This window comes from Pteropus vampyrus, unplaced genomic scaffold (assembly GCF_000151845.1).
Source record: "Pteropus vampyrus isolate Shadow unplaced genomic scaffold, Pvam_2.0 Scaffold131, whole genome shotgun sequence".
Taxonomy (NCBI): Eukaryota; Metazoa; Chordata; class Mammalia; order Chiroptera; family Pteropodidae; genus Pteropus; species Pteropus vampyrus.
Window position 1 is genome coordinate 303,737 of NW_011888912.1, and position 16,426 is coordinate 320,162.

General features: G+C 39.2%; 1 protein-coding gene and 1 pseudogene across 1 annotated transcript in view; both read right to left on the reverse strand.

Annotated features, from left to right (window-relative positions):
* DENND1B (DENN domain containing 1B) overlaps positions 1-16,426 on the reverse strand; it is a gene marked incomplete at its 5' end in the record, with an annotated part of 131,915 nt that overhangs the window by 87,156 nt on the left and 28,333 nt on the right. Inside the window, 4 exons of the mRNA XM_023534765.1 lie at positions 4,711-4,821; positions 7,328-7,381; positions 8,701-8,760; positions 11,875-11,955. Coding sequence (XP_023390533.1) covers positions 4,711-4,821; positions 7,328-7,381; positions 8,701-8,760; positions 11,875-11,955 — 306 coding nt within the window. The remainder of the gene's footprint in view (positions 1-4,710; positions 4,822-7,327; positions 7,382-8,700; positions 8,761-11,874; positions 11,956-16,426) is intronic.
* LOC111744307 lies at positions 2,993-3,111 on the reverse strand (annotated as a pseudogene).

Below are 16,426 nucleotides of genomic sequence, written 5' to 3' on the forward strand. Positions count from 1 at the left end.
AAGACGCGTCCGGTTTCGTAAAACGGTCGCTGTAAAAGGCACAGGTGTTGAAAGCAGGTGCTTCGGGGGTCAGAGGGACCTGGTTAAGCCACTTACCCGTCCTAAGGCTCAAAATCTCATCGTCATCCATCCGCAGTGGATAATGGCTGTCCTTCCTGTGGTGACTAAATGCACTGAAAGCAACTGCTCAGGAGGGTGGCCATGCGCTATCCAGTTCTTGGCCATGATTACTTTTGCCATCATGACCATCACCATCATTTTATGCAAACGGAGACGATGCTAGCATTCGGCATACGCGATCTGATGACGTTCCTTGTGGGAAGTGACAAGTGCCTGAACTACGACGATGGGCGGCTGGGATGGGGATCAGGGGTCGGAGGAGGAGGAGTTCAGATGTAGGGGCTACAGGACTTGGGTGGGGAGACAGGTGCGAGGGAGGGGCCCGTCCCCAAATTAGCCCTGTAGTGTGGATAAGGAGATTGGAGAGAAATGTTGAGTGTGATATCCACGATGAGTTCCATTTCACCGTGTAACCCAGGAAGGCTCTTCGGAAGAGGAAAACTTGCCTGACTGAAAAAAAAATAGATTGTACTGTGTAAAAATATGTAAAAAAGGTCCATTAAAAAAAAAAAAAACATACTGCTCTCTATAGTACTGGCACTAAAGAGGCACACTAAAGAGGCATACAATTTTCCTTATATTTAATGCTGGCGATCGCTAACAGCACAAAAGTAAGTCATTCTCTCGAGAAAATAGGACAGGAAACCAAAATCTTCTGAGTCGTTTTTGTGGGGATCAGAGCAGATGTGGGGACGAAGCTCATAGAACCTAGTGAATCATAACTTAACAGACCCCCCTAGATAATGGTTATATCGAAATGTTATCTTTTAAATTAAAAGCCAATCATTTACTTTGAGAAGACCAATGGACTAAACCCTAAAGCAGAAATATGGGTTCATTTCTATGAACACACAGCTCTCATCACCGTGAGGGCCGGGAGGCCCAAACACCCCCAGTGCCCCTGTCTCAGGCATTTCCTCCAACGAAGTGCTACCTGGTGACCTCGACTGTTCTAGTTCCACACCCCGGTCCCATTCACTCAGCACTGGACGGACACACGACGGTCACAGCAGCAGTATACGTGTCGGAGGACACGCTTGCTGGTAAGGAGAATCATGCTCTACGGTTCCAGCTGACATAATTGGTTGCTATGGGCTTTGGGAGGAATTCAGAATCTAAACATCATTTCTAGAGTCTCTCTCCCTCCCGTCTCGATAACAACCTCGAACTGCAGCACTCCGCAGCAGCTTCAAAACCACAGAGGGGCGAATGCACTTCACAGATCTCTCGCCAGCTGTTCGGGTCGCAATCTCCAGAAAGATGCTCTGGGCTCCAGGTCTCGGATTCAATGCTGATACAGGTGGCACCATTAAGAGAACAACTCAAGAATACACAAAATCCAGATGGAGAGGTTAAAATCCTCCGGATTCCCCTTCGCTCCAACCGAACCTATAAAATCTGCATTTTAATAGCTGATTTTCCGGGGATCACACGATTTCTTTTCGCAGATGCCCTTGCTGCAGTTAATGGGAGGAGGACGGAAAAGCATATGCTTAAATGCCTGGGGGGCAACTGTAACAAAGGACGAAATTACAGTTTATTAACACGATTCCAGCACTCGGAGCATATTGCTTGCTCTGAATATTCCAGAAGGAACACGCCTTACACAATCGGGTCTCTGTAACTAATGTGCTTAGAGACTTTACGAGGGTGAGCGTTACCCACTCAATGTTGGCCAAGACAGTCACTAGCGTTTAGACATCTGCTTTAAAAGAGAGGCATCGCTTCCACCTGCTCGTACCGGCCACAGAGACACACTCTAGTTAACATATTAGTGACAGGATGATGAGAAGGCTCCTGTCAGATGCTGGCCAGCCGGGTGTTTGAGACAAAACGCACAGCCCCAGCTGACTAGTTAGAGAAAGTCTGGTGAGGTACAATTATAGAGGCGTGTGACAGGACTTCACGCCCGACTGATTTGAGAACCGATGACATGACTTTAAACAGAAATCCTCCCTACCTCTGGTCTCAAAACAGCAATAAGTCAGCTGATAGACTCTTGTAACATCATGATTTATTCCTTTGCTTTGAGGACTTGAGACTGACACGATATTTGCTTGTCCACCCGAGGGGTACTTGAGCTTGAACATCGAGGGCCTGCCTACAGCGAGGGTAAACTCAGTGTCCTCCTTCGGGATGACCAGGGTCCTTCCATGTGCTTGATCGACAGAATAAATGCAAAGCCGCTTAAGGTTCCAAACACATAAAAATGCAATCGTGGGTCCTGACAAAATACCACACTCTAAGATACGAGGGGGGGACCCATTAAAAATTTGAAAACATAACAAGACTCTTCGCATTCTTGCTAACATATCTCAAAACTCATTATTTTTATTTTAAAGTTTATCTCTATAACGATAATGATAAATTACCATTTTAATGCCCAAGAGCACTTGAAGAAATGAGCCTTCAAGTAAGCGGACTCTCTGCCAGAGCATCACCGCGAAAACTCCCAGCAAGCTGTATAAGGTTGACAAACACAGTGCTCATAAAATATGAAGGTCAAGGAGTAGACCCGAACAAAACTCCTAAATCTACAATAAAATAATGAATGCGAACGCATCTTAATTTACGTGAGTTCTTCTGATAATTAAAAATTTGGCAATAGATTTTTAAAAATGGGTAAAACTCAATCTCTGGCATTTATGACATATAAAATAATATAAGAATGTAAAAAGCTGAGGAGCAGGCAGTTCATCGACACCTTAACTAGCCCTCTTTTGAATACTTCAGAGGTTTTACTAAAGTCTTTCTACAAATTAGTTTTTTTATATATATATTTTTTTAATATTTTAGGCCAGGCAACCCTTGGTCGACATCACAGATGGCAAGGACCTTGTCAGTTTACAATCCCTTATGTTTTTATTTTTTATGCCCACAGCACCTGGTCTTCCTAGGGGGTCTCCCATCCAAGTACTAACCAGGCCGGACCCTGCTTAGCTTCCGAGATCAGACGGGATCGGGCTTGTTCAGGGTGGTGCGGCCGTTGAGTTTATTTCTATTTTACTAGTCTTTGCCCTTACATGTTACTTTGCGTGGGATTTATAGCAGATACATACACATCTATATATGAATTTTTCAAGATGGGTTCAAGGAAAGCAGCTTCCCCCGCTCAAGAAGGGTCAGAAGGTCGTGGACGTGAACTTGACTTAGGTTTCGTGTCAGTTCTACCGCCCTGAAGAGTGAACGAAACCGACGAGGGTAAAGAGAAGAGGGAGGAGCGAGAAGAATAGTTTTGCTTCAATGGTGAGTTAAAAATTGCAGCAGAGCCAGTTTATAGAAAGGACCAAAGGATTCAGGGGAACTTCTCGAAACGGCTTTAACAAAATGCGCGGGGGGGCCGCGCCGGCAGCCGGGGGCCACCAGCCAGCTCTGCAGTGCCTCTCCCCGGTCCTTTAAAGGATTGCCGCGTGTTTTCTGACGTGTAAAATAATATAATTCCCACTTGTATGGAAAGGGGGACATGTCAATATTGCAATACACAAATGCCGATTTTTTTTTTTTCTATCATAAAGCAATGGAAATAACCCGAAATTGGAATCCGGACACCCAGGTTCCCGTCGCTGGTCTCCGATGAGTTCTTGGGCCTCAAGGTGCCCATTTAAGCACTCGAAAACACCTTCCTCATCATCGAATACCAAGTAGATGTCTTAGGGAGATCCCGGAACTCCTTCTACTATCAAACTTTGTAGGGTGAGGTTTCTATTTCTACCATCGGGAACAAAAAATAAAATATATTATCTTATTTTTACCAACGAACCACATTTTTAAGAAACCAAATTCATGCGCTATTAAATAACGGTTTTTAATAAGCATCTCACCCAGTACTCTAACCTATGCTTCAATTTATATTTGAACATTTTAAGTAAATCAAAAATATTAAAAATTTTCAAGTAGAAAAAATTTAGGAAATCTAGCAAAACACTTGTGAATGTTTTTCTGCAACCCAAGAAAATACCTTTCTCACTGCCTTCGCCATGGCAATGAAGACCTTCCCCTAGAACATTTTAGTGAGTGAATAAAACCTGTGATTAATAATAATAATTTAAAAAAAAAACCCACAGCTTTGACTTTGACTTTTAAGTTATTATCAGGCTGAAGAGACCCTCCAAATCGGAAGCACTATAGCATCTACCCCCAAACTCCACTCGGCAACAAAGATGAATCTGCCTATTACCAGGTTAGGGGAGCCGCTATTATCATGGCTCCCTGATTTCTTTCAAGTCGCTCCAGTGGAAAAAGCCACAAGTGAATAATAAAGATCCCATAATAGCTCTCAAGAATTCTTTATACGGTAGAAGGCACTAAAATGAACTCTGGAGAGTTAAAAAGAAAAAAGAAAGAAAGAAAGAAAAAAAAAAAAACTCTCGTCTCCTGATAAGAAAAAATAATTAACCTGACTTAATGCATCTGAGAAGGCCTTCTATAAATCAGACTTTTGTACTTCGAGAGGCAGATTAAAACCATACATCAGAAACGGAGACATTGTCTTCTGAGTACACATAGGCCATTTCTAAACCTGCAGAGGTTGGCAGGTCTTTTTGTGAAATGCTCAATACGGTCTACTTAAAAGGAGTGTGAAGCACTCACGGTACTTAATTTGCTGGAGGTGATGATGATGCGTCTCTCGTGCAGCATGCTGGCGTACAGATGCAGCATATTGTTCACGTCCACGGCCACAAAATATTCTGTAAGGTTTCTCTGTACGAGGGAAGATTTACTGTGTAAGTGACAGCTCTCGGTGATCGCCCGGGACAACATTTTACGCATCTACCAAAGAGTCTTAAAAGTTCAAAGGACGTTATTATTAAAAATGGTAGTCATTAAAATCATTACGTTTAATGTTATTCTGCTGCCACGTGAAGCACAGAACGTTCGACTGTCCTCTGAAAGGTAACCTTCCTATGGGAAAGCGTTTCTCCGAGGGGGACGGGACCATCGCATCCTTCCTGCCCTCCCTGCCAGTACCTGTCGAAGAAGCAGCCCATTTCCCGGGCCCTAAACTAGACCTGCTGAACTGCCATCTGCAGAGTACGTCCTTGAGAATCTGAGTTGTAAACAAATACTCCTGGTGATTCTCATATACCCCGAACTGCTCCGGAAAATACATCGGGGTCTTTTTGTGTGTCTATCACTCAGCAGGCAAGGTTGTCGTCTGACACCGCGAGGCTCCCAGGGAGGAGAGGGCCTTAGAAGCAGGGCTCGGGTTCTTGATTAAGGAAAATCTCTTATTTATATCTCACGTCAGGCCCGCTTCATACTACAGTAACCAAATAAAATTTGGTGTTAGTCTCATCTGATTCCTTGACCTGGCACTTTAAATTTCCCCCACACGAGAACGAAATTGGGATAAGCTGTATTAATTTTGACTTCTAGATCCTCTCATTTTTTTAAAAAAATTTCTGTGCTCAAACACATCAGAAAGCAATGAAATAACGAAGAGACTGCATGAAATATGATGATAAACTGTAGTACTAGGTGGATGATGACCTACAAGGCGAAAACTTTAAGATTTCCAATTCTTTCTTCAATTTCTGAAAGGTAGAACCTTTGCCAGGTCACAAACTGTCGATCGTGGCAGGGCATGCAAGCCGAAGCCATAACCATCAGCGAGCGCTGTGCATTGGCTGGGGTGGGGTCCCTTCTGTGTTTGCTCCACCTGAAGCCCACCTCGCCTTGTGGTCCAGCTCGCCATACACTTTTATGGCATTCGACAGGAATATCGCTTCTACGATCTCAAAGAAAAAGGATTTCTAGACGTGTGTGGAATGATTTCTCAACACAGAACGCTGCCTATGTTTATGTCCTTGCGTGTTTGTTTGTTTGTTTGTTTGTTTTTGTTTTTCTTTTCCTCAACAGGACTTTTTGGAAATAAAATATCTTAATGAAGATGTAAACATGTATATTCTCAGTGGTGATTCTGCCTTAGGGTGGTTCTTTACAACTATCGAAGAAACGGCCTTTTAAAAATGTGAGCTTCGTTAAAGGAAGGTGTTACCTGTTTGGTAGCAAGTGTGAGACAGGTAAACAAAGGACAGACTGAGAGGGAGTGACTTTGACTTTGCATTATAAACTCTGACGTGAAGGGACCTGGTCTCCCAGGTCTAGGTGTGGTCAGCCAGTCCCCGGGGACGGGGCGCCTGGCCCACCACGTGCGGCCCCAGACCGCAGGGCTCCGAAGTGACCTGAGCGTTCTGATGGTCGACCCCAGGGGCACAGTAAGAGTGACCTCGTGCAGCCCTGTCATAGGAGGTATCTGGACTCCGCTGTACTAGAAACGCTATTGACCGTCTTGGTTCGATGTTAGAAACGCTCAACTGTCTTCTTGGACTCTGTTCACGCATAACCCACGTGCTTTTGGAAACCAAACGCTCGGTCCGTCTGAAAACATTTTTTTGGAAGTGTAGTTGAGATCTGAGGAATATAATAAGTAATCCTGGAAATATTTTTGTCCCTGTCGACATTTCCTTCACTTTTGACTGAATTGTTTCTACTGATTCATTTTATCTTTCCAAGGGAAGAGGGGAAAAATTACGTAAGGGAATATCTCCTTTTCACAAATTTGTCACTTCCGCTTACCCACGTACACTTCTCTACAGAATGTGAATGTGTAATAACTACTAAAACACTGAAAATATTTCTAATATGGCTACGATTAGTACTAAAATAAGATACAAAACTTAGCCATTCCTATGATTTCTTGGAGCATCCTGAACGCCTTATAAAACATGTATTTCTTAAATTAGAATCCAGAAATCAAGTAGAGGGCCCCTCGGCTTTGCAGAGAGATACAGGAATTGAGAAAACTATGGCCAGTTCTCCAAAGGAACTGCGTGAAACCCTCCCTGCTCTCACCCACCACCAACAGGGCCGTCTCCTGAGGTGTCGCCTCTCCCTGAGCCAGGGGAGCTCGGGACCTGGTATCTAGGATCCTGCCGAACCACCTTAAGTGATGGAAATATTTTTTTCTCATACAATTTTCCTTATCGACACCCAGATATTAAGGGGGGTGCGGGAGGGCTAAAGCAGCAGATATATTAACAAGAAAAAGAGATAATACCATTATTCTTTCTTCCTTATTTCGCACACACACAGATAGTTACGATGTATTCTAGTTCTCTATACAGGGATCCTTAAACGGTGAGAGCAAAAGTCAGTAAAATTCATGGTAGGAATCGAATAAAAAACAGACAAACGGAAAACTTACACTCTCTGGTATTGTTGGGAGTCCGGACACATCCGGGGCGATGAAGCAGGAGTGCTGAGCGACAGAAATAAGTCACGTAAGGAAAGGGGATCGATGTGACGGCATCACACAAGACGCGCGATGAAGACGAGAAGCAGCACATGGGGGCTGTGTTAGCAAATGCCGGGGGCGGATGCGCAGGATTTGTCGAATTTGAGATTTTTTTTTTTTTTTTATGAGATGGCGGATTTATATGAGATGTAACAATAACCCTTCCAGACAAAGCATTAAGTGGTTAAACATATTTCATTTCACAATTGAAATTAAAGTCCTAGAAAAAGTTTTAAGACAAAAAAAGGATGTTACAGCAATCTGCCTGTCTATCTATCTATCTAGGTACACACATACATAAAAATATATAAATGTATAGATTTATTTTTATAGATATTTATATTTTTAAAAAAACAGTTTGAGACTGGAAAAATAAGGCTTGCTTACTCAAGATTATATCAAAATTTATTAGGATTCCTGACTTTCTACGGCAAGTCACAAGCAATTTCTCTCGGACACGTCAGCCACTGTATCATTCAGAAAGCAGCAATAGAACATGATTTTTAACTGTTTAGAATTTCTTAAAAATGTAACTACTCTTCTCAGATATGATCTTCATACACCCACTAAACCAATATTAATCAGCTCTGATAATATTCCCAGATATTCTGATAATACAGAGGTTCCTGGAGATATTGGCATAAAAAGTTTACTGTGCATGCCAGCACGCTTTTCATAATGCTCCCAAATATTACCACCCAGAATCAGAGCACAGCCACATCACCAAAATTGTTTTATTTTCTGTTCATATTAATTTCCAAAATTATTTCACTGCCTTAATCACACAAAGACATAATTTAATACTGTCTTATAATTAAAAAGGTTAGAAAAGAAACTGCATTTGAGCCACTATTAAACATAGCTGAACGAGTCAGAACAAGGCTGGTTAACACAGTCATAACGTGTAATTTTTCCAGGGTACAAGAACAATATGAGATAAATCACAAGGTCTCAGGAGACCTAGTGACTAAAAAAAAAAAAAAAGTGACAGCAGCATCATGCACTTCACCGTCAGCACTGCTAAGAATGGAGACTATGCGGAGTAGATTTGGTCTCTATTAGCGACTTCATTTTAAGGGCTTTTAATAGCACGGTATTTAATAAAACTAGGCTTTAAAAAAATAGTATAAACAGAAAATACACTCCCAATGATTAGTTTTCTTAAAAGAGACAAATTTGCTATTTCCCAAAGGACTGGAGAGAGTCTTACAGACACAGTGAAAAAAGTGATTATTTTCCCAATTTAACAGTGATTTTTAGAAGCCAACGCCCTTTTAACTCACCGATGCTAGGAAGGGCTGATCTTTCAAAACTTGTTCACTGGCAATAAATATCTCTTGGTTCTTACAACACATGAGAGAAAAAACGGATATTTTACTTTCACGGGGGAAGTTTACACCACAATTCGCTGTGTGTTTGAGACAAACCCACATAGCCACATTCTTCACTGAAAATACTTGAATAACATTAATTATGAATTTTATTTTAAATGTTGATCTGATAGTTTTAGGTTAGAAAAAGCTCAAAGTATTTTCATTCCTGACTGAGAGCACCAGATGCTGTGGGTATTCAAAGATTTTGAAATACAGTTTCAAACTAATCATTTATAGTAGATATTGACTTTTCGCAAAATCTCCGTGATAAGTCTACTGGCTGTAACATCTAGTCTTGAAAAACCCATGTGCCAGGACATTCGTGAAATAAGAAATTGTAAGAAAATCACAGTGGTTTCTCAAGGCTTGTCACATTTTTTCTAATTCTAATTCTGCAAACAAACAAAATAAATTTCATTCCACTTGAGGAGAAACAAAATTCCTAATTCATAAAGCTAAAACCTCCACCAGTAATTGAAGATAAGTGTTTTAATCCCAACTTTGCCACTCTTAACAGCATAATGCCAGCCTCATTATTTTAGTAATCTGTCCTTAAAATGTAATGAAATTACAAAATGGACTTTACACAAAGTGAAGGCAATATTTATCAACGACTGAATTCACCATCGCTTCAGATATTATATTGAGAATATAAATATGAAAGATAGCAGTGAATACAGATTCAAAAACTTACAAGTTAAATATAACTTCATACATAGAAACAAAACATAGTCACTCAAATTCCTTTAACAAGCTTATTTCAACTGCAATAAAAATATCTTCTCCATATAAAATAAAACTTCGATTCACTAACAATTAACATGGAGTAGCTTGCCATGGTATCTCTAGATATATCATTTCATGTAATTCCTCCGACAACTTTCTCAAAAATCGACCCTCGTGACTTCTTCGGTGGAGAAAAGGGATCTTAAAAGGAGATTTACTCTTTGCCTAACTTCACATACTAAATGACCGTGAGTTGAAATACTCTAGTCGTAGGTATTAAGGGGCCTAAAAGTCTTCGATTTATGGTTATTATTGATAAATGGGAAGCGTTTCGATATCCGGTATTCTTGAAATGTATTTTTGTTAACACATGGATTCCTGAACAAATATGATACTCAAATTTAAAGAATATTACGCTTGGACTTCTCCTTAACACCCTACAATAGCTCTGTTATCTTAGCACCTGTATCTCTTTAACCCTTTAAGGCACTGTTAGAATCACCTGTACATACCACTCTTTCGAAGAAAGATTCTTATTTTCGAAACATTAGGAGTTTTGCTTCGTCCTCCCTGACGTTTTTCCTTGGCCTTTCTACTTCATTCCCACTCACCGTAACCCTCGTGTTCGTTTGGCTTCGATAACTGACAAATCTAAGTTTCTTCTTAACCGTTTCTTCCCTGATTCTTTCGCTCAATCTGCTTCCTTCTTCCGTACAGTGTATTTGGGCCTCGGCCTCTCCTCTGTCCTCTCTATATAGTCCGCCCTGTAAGTAGCTCAATTATACCCGCAACCTTGTCTGCAGATGACTTCGGTATTTGGGTTAAAAATTTCCAGGTTATCCTTAGCTTTCCTGTCCCCAAGATCCAAATGACAACATGTGTCTGCTGCAGCTGTGTGCAAAGAGAGGATCCAGGCGTAAAGGAGCAGAGGTCACAGGAATGAGGGACATTTTAAACTGTGAACACGAGAGAAAGTTTCACAGAGGTGGGAACTGAGCTAGTTCTAGACTAAGGACGGCTAGTCTACAAAGAGGCTATTTTTAAAAAAGGGAGGTATGTCAGTCTGATATTCGTTCGAGATGAACAAAACCGTGGGACCGCAGCAGAGAACCGGTTTAGGGGAAAAAGTGAGACCAAAAAAATAATAAGAAGTTGAATCGAGGCTGAGAAGTAGATGGTCCTGAAAGTTTGGCCAAAAACTTGGACAAATTCTATAGAAAACGGAGCTAGTAAAGGTTTTCAGCGGAGAACTTTACAGTTTCAGGAAGTTTAACCTGACAGCCTTCTCGAGAAAGTACTGGAAGAAGACTGGGCAGTTTGAAACGCTGAGGACCTGAACTAGGATGCTGGCAGGGCAACGCAGAGAACAGAATACTGCGAGCCAACGCCATTCTTAAACAAAATCGCAGGGAAAATTTAGCAGAGAATGTTATTATCAAGAGAAAAAACGTAATAAGGCTAACGGTTTCCTTATCTTGAAAAAAAAAAAAAGCAAAAGATTTATTATATACATTTCAAGTTACTTTTTCTTTAAATTTCACTTGCATCGTTATATATTTTTCTTCCTTATTGGGACGGTTTACTATTATTCTGGAAGAACCAAAACCGATATAAATAAAGTTTAACACTCGATTTGGTATGCCAAATTAATGAAAAATATTAATGAAAACATCCGTATTTTCTGGTGATTAATTTTGAACTTTTACAAAACCTTCCAAAATGCTAGTTCGTTTTTAGAAATAGACGCACAGTCCATTTAAAGCTTCAGTAGTCAACACTCTGCACCACTGCGGATTGACTGCTCTGACCAGCTTCAACCATGTTTCCAACGTTTGGTGATAATGCCAGAAGACATTATCTTTCTGTATAAAGTATACAGAAAGCAGAATAGGTTTTCACCCGGAATTTTTATCATATATAGTTAGTTATTTTTATATGCTATATTTTCAATTTTTATCATGTACTGTTCTCATTTTATGAGAGGTATTTTTTATGTGGTTTTTTTTTTTTCGGGGAGGGGAGGTGCTTATGTGTATATGTGTATTTCCTTACGATGGATAGATTTCGCCTGAACATCACTGTTCCTCACAATCAAAATACTCTCACAGATTTGGTTACTTTTAGTGTATAACAACAACAACAAAAATCTGTGCATTAACAACTGTCGAAGTACACATCCAACATATCACATTACGAGAGTTAAAGCATGTCAGACAGGCTGGGTGTTATGATCCTCGGTGTTATGTAACGTCGGCTTCTGCGTGGAGGTTTACCTGGGGACACGGGTGACTTGGCAGAGTTCCCTGGAGGTGCACGTGCTCTTCAATGAGAAACATCGATTACTGACGGAATACTTACCACGCTCAAATTGACGGGAGTGTTGGCCTTTGGTACCGGGTGGTTGTAGAGTGTTTGGAGAGTTACATTCAAATCGTTTTCCTACAGTGAACAAAAACAAAAATTAAAAAAAAAAAAACAAACAGTAAATTTTATAAATGAAATCCGTATTAAGCAAATCGGATTAAAACTATTTGATAAAATCAGGCACTGTGCCTTTTCATTCCAGATGTGTTTTATAGAACTACTTTCCACAGGAATGTTTCGAATACCTAAAATTGAAATATTTACATCGAATAAATATAGAAAAGATATTCATATCTCTTTATCCAGAAAGAATAATAGCAATATTTATATTTAGTAGAAATAGGCATTTGCCGAAACTTAATTATCATAAAACACACTGATGCCGTGGAAAGAAATTATTTAAATAATTAAGTCCAAGAAGAACAATAGTATTGTGTCAAAACAGCACTATGCTCTGCACCGGATCACCGAAAGCTTCCATCCTGCATTTTCATTTTAAAATCTCCAACCTAATGTTTAAGGAATAGATGCAGTCGAAGTGAGATTATTGTACTAAGATGCAACACAGAGGTAATTCTCAAGATTTTTTTCAGGAGCTACCGATCACTACTCAACCCACAATAAGAGGGATTAAATAAAATATATCACACGCCTACTTCACAGGATTCGTATAACAACAAAGTACCTTGATGTTACACAGTCACTTTTTCTGAATTACACACACAAATCCAGTAATAATTATCTGAAGGTGGTTTTTTATATACATAGATATTTTTATTCTCTCTTAAAATGTTCAAGTTGGGAGAATAAACCAAAGGAAAGGCGATCGTTCAAGGAAGGTAATCACTAATTTTCAGGGATTTGGGTACGAGACGCATGACTTCTCACAATTACTCTTGTAACTTGACTATCAAATCTCTATAAATGCTGGCAAAAGTGAGCACTCAAAACTGCCTATTTGAAATTCTCTTTAGAATGACCTAAAAAGAAAGACTATAAAGAATTTATCTCTCGATCATTTAAACAACAAACTATACCACAGAATATTCTGGACGGCATGGATGCTCTGTCCATAGAAAATTCCTATGGCTACGTGGATTTCGTAAAATTCTAGCTTTTAAAAATCCTTTGCACTTGCCCCAAGGAAAACAAAAAAAAAAAACCTAAAATAAAAAAACCCCAAAACAAACCCAAAGAACCAGGGCAACGGAATAAAAAAGAAAAAGAAAAAAATAACAAAATCGCAGGTTAATTTTTGGTTATCTAATAATACTGAATACTTATAATGATGTTCCTGATAAGAAGGAACACAAATGTAGTCTTCTTATTTCCTCTTCTCAGGAAATCAAAACTAGATGGATTTGCTCAACGTATTTTCTTTTATATATTTCAGTATGACTGGTGGTCTCAGGAACATACAATAGGTACACCAGTACTAATTTATCAGAAAGCGTTTCTAAAGGTAAAAGTATTCAAAATTTGGACAATTCATACAATTAAGTTTGGTTCCACATGTACACTTACAAAAGCAAAGAACAAGAAATTATCATGAAATAGAATTCTGGTTTTGAGTTTTCCTTTAAACGACTAAATACTTTTATTTCCAGTTATTAGGAAAATGAACATATAACTTGAATATAAAATTGTTCAAGTGTAAAATGACTCTTTAATGAATACTTCACAGAATTAAGCACCTCAATTATAGTGAGGGAAATATGTACACAAGCGTGCACACAAACACTTAGACTTTTGACAAACACGAAAAGCTTGCTATGACATTATAATAATGAAATTTGATTGCCAAATTAGAAGGTTGCTCACTAGGAGAGCGAAAAGTAAGTCTTAATTTATTAATTATACGGTTAAATTCTGTTTAATAAAAAGTATCTGGAATAATATTTGTGCTGAATTTCAGTTTGTTTTTAAAGATGTTTACATCGAATCTTAAAAGACGAGCGTTCCACCCGTAATCACGAGGGGGTGACCTGTAATCTTGAAAGACAACTATGTAGAGTTACGTTCTGAGAAACTGAAGTAGCTCGGAATAATTGGGTGGCACATCATGTGTAGGAGAGTGGCAGCAGGTTATCCAGTAAAGAATATCGGAAGCCAGATCACGAGGCTTCTTGTGTGTCTGGCTGCACACAAGTTTAGATTTTATTCTAAGGAGAAAAGGGGGCTATCGAGAGGGTGGTTCAGTAGAATGACATAATCGGGTTTGAGAAAGATTGTTCTCGAAGATGAGGATATGATGGCACTTACAGCTCAGAGAGCGTATGAAATGCTTAGAAACAGTACCTAGAGAGGAAGGAAGAAAACTAAATATAACACAAGAACACCAAAATTCTAGGTGTAGAGAAAAACAGGTCAAAAAAAAGAGACTGAGGATACAGCTAAAAACAAAGAAAAAACAATGTCAGGACAACCCAAACAAGTACAACCTCAAGAGCGAGGGATCATCAAATGAGAATTTACGCAGATGACCAGAGAATGGAAAATATACTCGGAAAAACTGAAAGCAACAATATGCGATCATTAAAGATTAAAAAAAAAAATCTTTTTAATTTGAGTAAAATGACATTAAATAGCATAGCTAATATTCTAGTAAATTAGTCCTTGTTAAAACATCAAAGAATGATTAAAGGGAAAAATTACGAATTATCATCCCAGAGAAGTTCATTAATTCAAAAGCAAACTACAGTTTTTGTTTGTTTTAATTTGAAGAAAGAAAAGCATAAAGACATAAGAAAATGTGAGAGCTAAAACTCTAAAATTCTTAGAAGAAAACATATGGGACGGCTTCATCACTTTGGATTTGGAAATTAATTTTTGACATCACACTAAAAGCACAAGCAATAAAAGAAAAAATACATAAACTGGACTTCTTCAACATTAAAAACTTCTGTGCATCAAAGAACACTACCATCGAAGCAGAAAGACAACCCACGAATAGGAGAAAATATTTGCAAATCGTACACTGGATAAGGGATTAGTACCTGAATATATAAAGAATTCTTCTTCAACACAACAAAACACAATTTAAAAAAACAGGCAAAGGACTTGAATGGATATTTCGTCAAAGAAGATATACAAATAACCGACAAGCACACAGAAAGACTCTACATCACTAATCATTAGGGAAATGCAAATCAAAACCACAATCATATACCACTTCGCACCCATTGGGATGGTTGTTATCAAAACAAAGCAAAAACAGAAAATAATGAGAGTTGGGGAGCATGCGGGGAAAATGAAACCCTGGGTGACGTTGGTGGGAATGTAAAATGATTCAACTCCCAGGCGACGTCTTGATGATCCTACGAAAGACTAAACATCGAATCATCACCTTATTCAACAATTCTACTTCTGAGTATATACTCAAAAGAACTGAAGGCGGGGACGCAGCCAGCTATTTCTATGCCTACATCAGTAGCAGCATTGTTCACAGTAGCCAAAAGATGGAAGCCACCCAGGTGTCCACCTGCTGGTGAACGGGTGAGCGAAATGTGGTGTGTACACGCAGTGGGATACAGTCATCACTGACAAGGCAGGAAATTCTGATGCATGCTACACATTGGATGAACCTTGAAAACACGCGAAGCTAAATTAGCCAGTCGCAGAAGGACAAACGTCATATGATTCTGTTCCTCCCAGGAACAGTCAAACTCATCCAGAGAAAGGATAATGGCTGTTGTCCGGGACTCGGGGAGGGAAAAATGGGGGGTTATTATTTGATGGGTGCAGTTTCAGTTTGGGAAGATGAGAAAGGTCTAGAGGTAAGAGGGTCGGTGGCTGCAGAACAATGTGACTGTACTTACCGACTCAGAACTGTGCGCGCAAATATGGTTTACATGGCGAGTTTTACGTAACGTGTATTTTAGCACAATAAAAAAAATGATGGAAAAAACATCGCTTACCAGTTCCTTAGTCAAGTAATCTGCTAGCGTATTCAGAAGCTTGTAATATACCTCAAACCATGGCAGGTAACTGTAAAAAAATAATAATAACTTAAATATAAACACACACATACATAATTTAGATCCAAAAAACACAATGATGAAATAAACAAATTGATGCTATTTCCAACAGCTTGATCCTGGAAGGCAGAAAAGAACTATATCTGTGTTCTCTTTATTGTTAACAGGAAAACTTTACATACTATCTATTATTAGTTTTCATGACATAATCAGAATCCAAACTTGTATTATAAAGGTTATTCCTTACACACTTCTATTTTATGTTGGCAGTATCTAAAATTCCTTAGTCCTGTTACAGGGTATGAAAGCATCAGAAGCTAATTTATACAGATAAGTGTAATTTATCTGTCAGATTAGGTACTTGTTTTTGAAAATAAACAAATTTACTAATTAATTAACTGCTAAACACTTACTTTTGAAAATGTTGAAGAATACTTTTCAAAATTAAACGGTTCTCCTTTGTGCTAGGGATTTTGGTTTCTGTGTCATTATGAGTTTTTTATAACCTGCAAGAATGCGAGCTCTCCCTGCACTTCATGCTGGTACCAGGCTCTCTCTCCCTGCACTTC